Here is an 8,934-nt window from a genome sequence, read left to right as displayed (position 1 = left end):
ATGAACACAGGGTGAAACTGTGCAGCATGAAAACATATGAAGAGACAACAGAGTGAGGTTTCACTGGCATCTTTCAGTCCTATGGCATCAAACACAGTGAGCACCAATGGTCATTTTTGGGTGGCACAGGCTCCATAGGTGTCAGAGTGCAGGGGAAGTATGGCTGTTGATATCTGGTGGCAGATGGAGGGTGGGCCAATTTTTGGGGGCAACTTGTGACAGTCCAGCCTGAGACAGATTTATTTGGCTTGTGGCTGTATCAAGATGCTGTTTATACCCTGGTTATTGCTACTGTTGCCTTGCTTTAATCTTTCCAGTCTATTTCCTCCTGGCTCAGTAGTACCAGGCAGAGACAGGGAATGGTTTGGGGAACACTCCTGGAGTAGAAAAAGGGAATCTCAGAATCATATCACATGGTTGAAGAGTTCATGCTCTCCCTTCCCTTTAGGTAAATAGTGCTGAGTTTTATGGTTGTTCTCTACTTTGCTCTGCCCTTCACTGGAATAGAAAGCAGCTCCTTAGCTTCTCCCCAAAGAGCAGTAAGGTATTTTTTAGCTGCATTAGCATATGGTGGAGTTGTTCTGGGGCAGAAGTGTCATGCATGCTTGCTTGCTCCCTCCCTCTCTCTGTCACACCCTGCAGTCTGATGCCTCTGGGCCACACCACTTACAAAACAGAGCGACAGAAACACCTCCTGGTAGAAAGCAAGTTAGCAGGCACTGTGGAGGCTATGAGAGACCTTGGTGTCTCTCAGCTAGCTCTCAGTCTGTTTGGGTTCTGGGCAGAGCTGTTGCACTGTCTAACATCAGTCACTGAGCAGCTACAGCAGTTTTGTCTGATGTTTTATGAAAGGCTGTGCATGTAGGTGGGTGTGTGGAGTGTTTTGAGGATGACAGCTCCTGGCTCCAATGCTGTGGTCTTATTAGCAGTGAGAGAACCAGACTCTCCCTCCTAGGTTACCCAGGGGGATGAGTACAAAAGAGAAGGACTTCCAAAGAAATGGGTAACTTAAGCAACTGCACATTTTTAATGTCATTTTAGAAATCCTTATTAATCCAAATGGATGGTTCTGGCTTTGATTCTTTCCAGGACAGGGGAAGTATACTGCTCTAGTTACATACTGACACAATCATGTTGGCCAATTAAAAATTCAGGCTCTATCCTGAGAAAGGACTTATTTTAACAGTCCATTGTTTAATGTGCAAGTAGAGTATATTAATTCTCCCCTTCCCTCAAAAGGAAAGTTTTGGATTTAACCTTGGGAAAGGAGACTGCAGTTTATGTCTGGAAAAAGACTTCACGGGTTCTAACAGAATCATAGCATGTTAAAGGTTGGAAGGGCCCTTGAAGATCATCCAGTCTCAACCCTCCTTTAGTGGGTAGAGAGATCTCCCACTAGACCAGGCTGCCCAAGGCCTTATCCAACCTGGCCTTGAACACTGCCAGTGTTTGGACATCCACAACCTCCCTGGACAACCTGTTCCAGTAACCACCCTCACACTAAAGAACTTCTTTCTAATATCTAACCTAAATTTCCGTTCTTTCAACTTGTACCTGTAACTCCTTGTCCTGCCACTACAGTTCTTGAAGAAGAGTCCTTTCGCTTCCCTCTAGGCCCCTTCAGACGAAGTCTTCACACAACTTTCTCCAGGCTGAACAGCCCTAACTTTCCCAGTGTGTTTTCATAGGGAAGGTGCTCCAATCCTCTCTTACCAACTTTGTGACCCTCCTCTGGACTTGCACCAACAGTTCTGTGTCCTTGTTTGGTCATTAAGAGCTGATGGTTTATGGTTAGCAGTATGCCTACAACGGTGGGATCACTGGAGTGTGTGATGTTCTCACTAAATAATAGATAGGGTATGGTGCAATATGTGGAAGCTCTGTAAATATCACACAGCCAGAAAAAATCCATTCTGCAGGAATTTGTCTTGGGGTCGAAACTAGAGGAGTTGAGTGGAGATTGTATAAAACTACTGGGGAAGGTCAGGTGGGAATGGAGCCTGGTTCTCTTTGAGAACCTTTACGAGAGATTCTTCACAGGATGTCATGCACTCTGCTCATCAGATGGCACATGTCAGCCATGCTGGTATGCTGCTTTTGTCTAGGATAAAAGGGACTAAGATGTCAGGGCTGCAGGCAATGTCTGGCTATAGTCCAACTTAAATTTGTGACAACTCCAGGATGATGAGGTTATTTTATATCAAAATTGGAGTCTCTGGAGTGTCAGAGCAATATCATTGGATCAGTTTTGTTCTGAACACATTTACAATATAATTATTATTACAGCCACTTTGTATGGAGATGTACTGCTTAATGAAAGCTAAGATTTTGGTCTGTGTTGCAAGACCTGACTCAAAATTGTGGAAGATGTATTTAATCTTATGAGGAGTTTGATTCAGTCATGTCATTTGTGAATTATTATGTGAATTTTTGCAACCTTTTCCTTTGTGTTGCTTAGGAAGTCTCTGAAAAACTTATGAATAGGCAGCACAAAAGTATTCTCTCCCCTTCTTTATCTGTCTTATGACAGGGTTCTGCTGGTTCTTTTAGAACCTTTCGAGATCTTCAATAAGAGAAGCAATCGAACATTTCTTCCTCTTGTAATCTACTATAAAAGGGACATGTTTTACCAAGTTGTTGAGAAGTGCCTCAGTGCATGCAGTGAGGGAAAATGTCTTTGCTGTACCTTGTACCTATTAAGTCCATGAAAGTGACAACAATCCTCCTGCGCCATCATGGTAAAGAATTGTATTGAGTTCTCCAATTCTAAACATTACAGAAAACAGAATTGGACTGCCTCTATCCATTTGTTGTGTATGATTGTCATACCCAGAAGGACATCCTTGTAGAAAGATTCAGAAATATATCCCACCAAATCACAAAATAGTTAGGATTGGAATGGACCTCTAGAGATCTTCTAGTTCAACCCCGTGTTTAAATGGTTTTCATTTAATCATCAGTTACTTCACCTGAGAGTGCATTTTTATAAAGGCCTTGTTGTCAGAACAAGTGTTTTGGTGACTCGTGGTTAAGGTTTCTCTTTCTCTCAACAGAAATCTCAAGAAACATGCATAACATATATGGGAATCAGTGAATGTGTGCAGGAAAATGCACGTGAAGGGAAAAAATGACTTTGCTAAATCCAGTCCTATGAAAAGTGAAGTCTTGTGTAGCTCCTAAGTGCAAAGGGAGAAATAGCTGAAAATAATCTACTTTAGTTGAATTAAGGAAGCTAAGTATTACTGCAGGAACCCAAGAAAAACCCCTTTGACTTCCTGGAAACTGAAAGAAGTTTTTTTGAAGAAGTAATTGTGTCTGACATCACTACAGTGCATTGCGAGTTGGCGAGTGGTTAGTTAGGGTAACAGAGGAAGCGACTCCTTCACAGATAAGCAGGCAGCGCAATGTATGTGCCTAGTTAGTCTCCTTCTGGGTTCAAGTTTTGTGAAGAAATTCTTTTGCAGACAGATAACATTTATTTTGCTTTCCAGAGAGAGACACATGCTGTTTCATAAGGATACGCCTGATTTCCAGAAATAACCATGTTTTTGTGGCTTAAACTCTTAGCATTTGGTGTTGCATTTCTTGGACAGGATGCTTTTCTCAAAGGTAGGTCGCAACTGATATTTCTTTCTCTCATTTTGATCCCTCAATATCCTCTGTAGATGTAAAACCAGTGAAAAGCTTTGCAAAGTGCAGAAATACCATCTTGGTTCAGAAATTAGAATACAACTGTATGCAATGGTGTAAGAACCTAGGTCAGGAAGATTGGTGCATCATGTACTAGGCTAAAATGTCTCCCGCGTGATCCCATGTGAGAGTTATACGAACCATTTAGAAAAACAACCATATTTGTAGCTGAATTTGAAAGAGAATACATTTAGGTCTCTTATCTAAATCTGCTCCATGTAATTTTCATGTTCAGTTTCATCTCATGATGTAGTACTGGTTTTCTGTGTTTAAATCCTTCCAGAAAAAGTCTTCCCATCAACGTTAGCCACTCCCTGATCACAGAATGTGCTGATAGTTCCTCAAGTTTTGATTTTTTTACTGCAGGGGGCTTAGTAACAGCTTCTAAAAGTTGTAAATTAATCTCTACTATTGGTAAATTGCTTATTTTGTAAAACATTATTTATTTACTTTGTAAAAACAGCTCCTTAAATAGTCTTTGGAATATTTAATTACCGCACTGCTGGTTAATTTGTTGCTTGACTTTTTGAGAGAAGGATCGAGCTCAACAGGATGATCTTGCAAAACATGTTAGATGTTACAGATAAAGAGAGTAGCAAGAAAAGCAATTAGTCTTGAGGTAATACTTAGTGTAAAGAAAATATTTCTTTCTATTCAAGAAAGTATTTTCTTCAGAAGAAAATGCAACATTTTATGTATATGTATCTTCCATCAGTTTAGATAGTAATGTAGTTTGGGATAGTTGATGGCAGACACAAAGTGGCTTGAAATATTTTTTCTGAAATGGCAGCAAGTTATATGGAGGGCTGAAATCTCTTTTCATTTACATTGAATTTATTCATGCTTCTACCCCCATGTCACTATAGTAACTCCAGGTTTATACTGATGTAAGCAACAAAATGATCTGCCTTTAGTTGATAACCAGCTAAGAAGAGCATTTGAAGCCTGAGCTTTAGCTCTCTTGTCCCTCAAAGTCTCTGAACAGAGACAGCACTGCATAAATCTGGTTGATAGCTGCTGGAGATTATAAGAAAACAAGTGAATGCTGCACTGCAGAGGAAAAGAACAAAATCTCTTGCTTTTCCTGTAGTTTTTATTTTTTTTTTAAATCTGCTGTCCTACTTTCCATTTTGTAAGTCCTTCTGAGACTTCCCACTGCTACCTTTTCTCCAGAAAAGGCAGGTTACTGTCTGCTCTCTCAGCCACCTCCACAGTCAGACAACATGTTACCTGACAGAGAGGGCTGGAAGACAGATAAATGGGTAGTAGCATTTTATTTCAAGTAATAGTTATTTTTCTCTGTTCACACACAGTAGTCTGACTTGAGCCAGTTCATCTCTACATTTTCTAAACTGAAGAGCCTCAAGGAAATATTTTAACTCCTCTCTACTGCACTTGATTAAATCTCATGCTGTAGTATCAAGTACACAACATCATAGACCTTGTTTTTATGATGTAGTTAGGCACAGAGATAGCATCTCCTCTCAGGGTGACAGAGCCATTATACTTCACATTTGCTGTGCAGATTCCTCTGCCTTGTGGCCAAGGGACACTGGGCAGTTTCCTAGGGAGGGGTTTGTTAATGGAGGAGCAGCATTTTGAAAGGATGGTATAGGCTTTGGCTTTATGGCAATCACTTTTCAGGCACTTGATTGTAAGAGTTTGGTGGGTATTTAGACTTCTTTTGTTTTTACTAAAATTATTTTCCAGCAGCCTGTTGTACCTAGTGATTTTGAAAACTTACCAGGAGAAATTTTAAGGTTGTCTTCCTCCACAAGCTCAGACATCCTATAGAACATCACTTATTTCCTGTAATCACCAAGCCACATTTAAGGGCATCAAACTACATTAAACCAAACAAAATATAAGTTAGAGACTGCACAAAGACCTGCACAAAGTTAGAGCCTGCACAAAGACGGTGTAAATCCCTAAATAAAAAGCATGTATCCAACTAATTTTTCTGATAAGAAAGAGATATGTAGTGGTAATCAAACGCCTCAAAAACCGACCAATACCCCAAAGCCCTCCCACAAAACCCCCGAACCCAAGCCAAAAAAGTCAGAAAAACACCTTTGCTTCCCTTTAGAAAAAAGAAATGCTTGCAGAACAAGCACTGTTTCCATTAGATCATTATTTCAAGTTCCTCCCTCCTCCACAAAAGTTTTAGCAATTTGACAGCTTTCAAAAGCTTTCACCCAGTCTTGAGGCACTTCCTTTATTTCAGGAAACTAAATAATTGCTTGATAGTTTTGGGTGTGGCATTTTTTTTTCTCCCCAGGTTAAAAATATCGAGCTTCAGCAGGCACACTGTGCTGGTTTTGTCTGGGATAGTGTTAATTTTGGACACAGTAGCTAGTATGGGTTTGTGCTGAAAACCGTGTTGCTAATAGAGGTAGATAACCACCACCTGCCTTCCCATCCTTTGGCGTAATACACAGATACCACTGTTCATAAGATGTCCACCACACGTCCATTTAGTCCATGACTTTGGGCTCCATGTTGTGGTGATACTCAGGACAGGAGAGGTGGTTTGTTTTGTGGCTATTGGGCACCAAAGCCAACTCAGTTTGGGTTCCTGATGCACTTGCTCTGTTTCTTCTAAGGCTTTTCCTCCATAGGTTTGGGTGGTTCTTGTGATAGTAATTCCTAGAATATGCGATTCAAATCATGGGTTACAACAATTTAAAGGTATTTCTACTACAATCTCTTACCCACTCCCTATTGGGTTTAACACTTCAATGAAATCTTCCCTTGCCCTTATTCCAGCTTGGATTTACCCATAGACTGCAGTCCCTTAGGGTTGTATGTACTCCAAGTGGAGCCTTGTCTATGAGCCAGTCTCTTCAGGGACACACCTGCTGGTCTGTGGGTTTATACACAGCCATAGAGGCCTGAGGGGCAGCTGTTCCAGCAAAGCCCTGTCCATGGGCCTCAGTGCCTTCAGAGATAGACCTGCTCCAGTGTGGCCTCACCCACAGCCACTGTCCTCTCAGAAAGCAAACCTGCCCAACCTGGCCTTGCTCCTGGCTGCAGTCCCTGCAGGCTGTTCCTGCTCTGCTCTGCGTTTGTCCATGGTCACACCCTTCGAGGTGCTCCAGCAGGGCCCCATGAACAGCTGCTGGTGCTTCAAGCTGTACCTGCTGCAGCACTGAGCTGCCCTTGGGCCCCAATGCCTTCGGGGCACCCCTGCTGTGGCACTGACAATGCCATGGCCACAGGCACTTCCAGATGTACCTGCTCTGCTGTGACACTGACAATGCCATGGCCACAGGCACTTCCAGATGTACCTGCTCTGCTGTGACACTGACACAGCCATGGCTACAGGCACTTCCAGAGGTACCTGCTCTGCTGTGGCACTGACACAGCCATGGCTACAGGCACTTCCAGATGTACCTGCTGTGCTGTGGACTTATTCATGGCCAGAGAAGCTTCAGGACATCCTGCTCCCATGTGGACTCACCCACCGGTCACAGTCCCTTTGACTCAAGCTCACGCTGGAGTTTCAGCGTGTCCAGTACAGCAGCACAGAAACAGCAGCCATGCCCAACCATGTGCCAGTCCCTGTGCGTCACCACTGCTGTCCTCAAAATGTCCCCAAGCACAGCAGAGTGAGGGGATCAGCAGCACAACAGAGGGAAAGCAAACAGCAGCCCCAGATGAGCACTGCACTAATGCACTGTGAGGCATCAAGCCCAGGGCAAGCACAGGAGTCTTCCCACAGCAGCCAAAGAGCAATGACAGCTGTAAATTCCATCTAACACATTCCAATCAAAGCTGTTATCTTGAACTTCTGAGCCCCATGTAGGGCATCAAAATGAACTGTTGTGGTTTAACCCCAGCTGATAACACAGCCCACACAGCTGCATGCTCACTGCCTCCCAGTGGGATTAGGTGAAAGAGTAAAAGAAAAATCATGGGTTGAGATAAAGACAGGTAAAGAAGAACCAACGGTAAGGAATTAATTTACTGCTTCTTCTGGGCAGGCAGGTGTTCAGCCACCCCCAGGAAAGCAGGACTCCATCACATGTAATGGTTACTCGGGAACAAAAATGCCATCACTCTGAGTGTCCCCACTTCCTCCTTCCTTCAGCTCCCAACACTGATATCTCCTTGGGCAATTGGGTCACCTGTCCCAGCTGTGTCCTCTCCCAGCTTGTTGTGCACCCACAAATGCCTCCCTTAGTGGGGTGTATGAGAAGCAGGAAAAGCATTGACTGTGCAGGCAGTGCTCAGCAGTAACAAAAACATCTGTGGATTATTAACCCCATTTTTCATCACAAATGCAAACATTGCCCCAAGATAGGCAATGTGAAGAAAATTAACTCTACCCTAGACAAAACCAGCACACACCTGAAATTCTGGTCATGTAGTCTCCATGCTCAAGAGCTGTGCATGTTTCCAGCTGGAAGTGTTGCATTTTCTGTTCAGATGGCTTATCCTATGGCTCTGATTTTCCATGAAAATCTTTTTCACAGGTCAGCCCTTGGAAAGAGTCTGGCCAACCAGATATTTTAAGCAGTGGAATATTGGTTCAGTCTATGTGTAGGATAAAGTATAAGGGGAATTGCTCTGGTAGGAGAACGTATATTAAGGTAGGAGAAAGTGAAGAGCGTCACCACTGATGCTGCCCTCTTTCAGATGCCCCACTGCAGGATCTGTTTGGGACTGTTCTTTTTTGTTGTACCGGTGCACTCAAGGGTTTTGGAAATGCATACCCCAGAGTCCTGCACTCGGAGACCTCTTAACCATTTACAACAAATTGCCTGCTTTACACGTTGTGCACCACCCCACTGCTTTATTCCCAGTGAATGGAGGCAGGGAGCGGTGTGCACGCAGGTGGCTGGCAGCTCTGCTCACTCCCTGGGCTGGCCAGACACAGACAACTGCTGAACTGGAAGCAGCTCAGTTTCATTATGGTGTCATACATAAGCTACAGGCAGGACACAAGTTGGTTGGAGCTCAGCAGAACTCTGGCTGAACAACTTGGTTTCTGGACTGAAATTAGATACAGATTTGGACTAAATTTGTTGGTTTTTTACTCATTAACCTAAACCTGTTCAAACATAACAAGCAGATGGCGGGGTTGTGGATGTGCTATAGGTGTATCTATTGACGCAGACAGCACAAGAGACATTGGTTCTAGACTAGTGAGTCTTTCTTACATAGTAGGGAAAAGACATGTTCTAGTCATATTTATTCACTCACATCTGTATATTGATATACTAAGACTATTTTGCCAGTGTA

The 8,934-nt window shown here is 43.1% G+C and overlaps 1 protein-coding gene across 1 annotated transcript in view; it reads left to right on the top strand.

Annotated features, from left to right (window-relative positions):
* Positions 1-3,305: 3,305 nt before the first annotated feature.
* Positions 3,306-8,934, top strand: part of PTPRC (protein tyrosine phosphatase receptor type C) — a 58,519-nt gene continuing 52,890 nt past the window's right edge. The window contains exons 1-2 of the mRNA XM_038144160.1: positions 3,306-3,406; positions 3,492-3,609. Of these exons, the coding sequence (XP_038000088.1) occupies positions 3,543-3,609 (67 nt within the window). The 5' untranslated portion in view covers positions 3,306-3,406; positions 3,492-3,542. The remainder of the gene's footprint in view (positions 3,407-3,491; positions 3,610-8,934) is intronic.

The sequence above is a fragment of the Motacilla alba genome, chromosome 8 (genome assembly GCF_015832195.1).
Source record: "Motacilla alba alba isolate MOTALB_02 chromosome 8, Motacilla_alba_V1.0_pri, whole genome shotgun sequence".
NCBI classification, from domain to species: Eukaryota; Metazoa; Chordata; class Aves; order Passeriformes; family Motacillidae; genus Motacilla; species Motacilla alba.
Note: the sequence above shows the minus strand (reverse complement) of the source record. Positions and strands in the feature narration are given on the sequence as shown.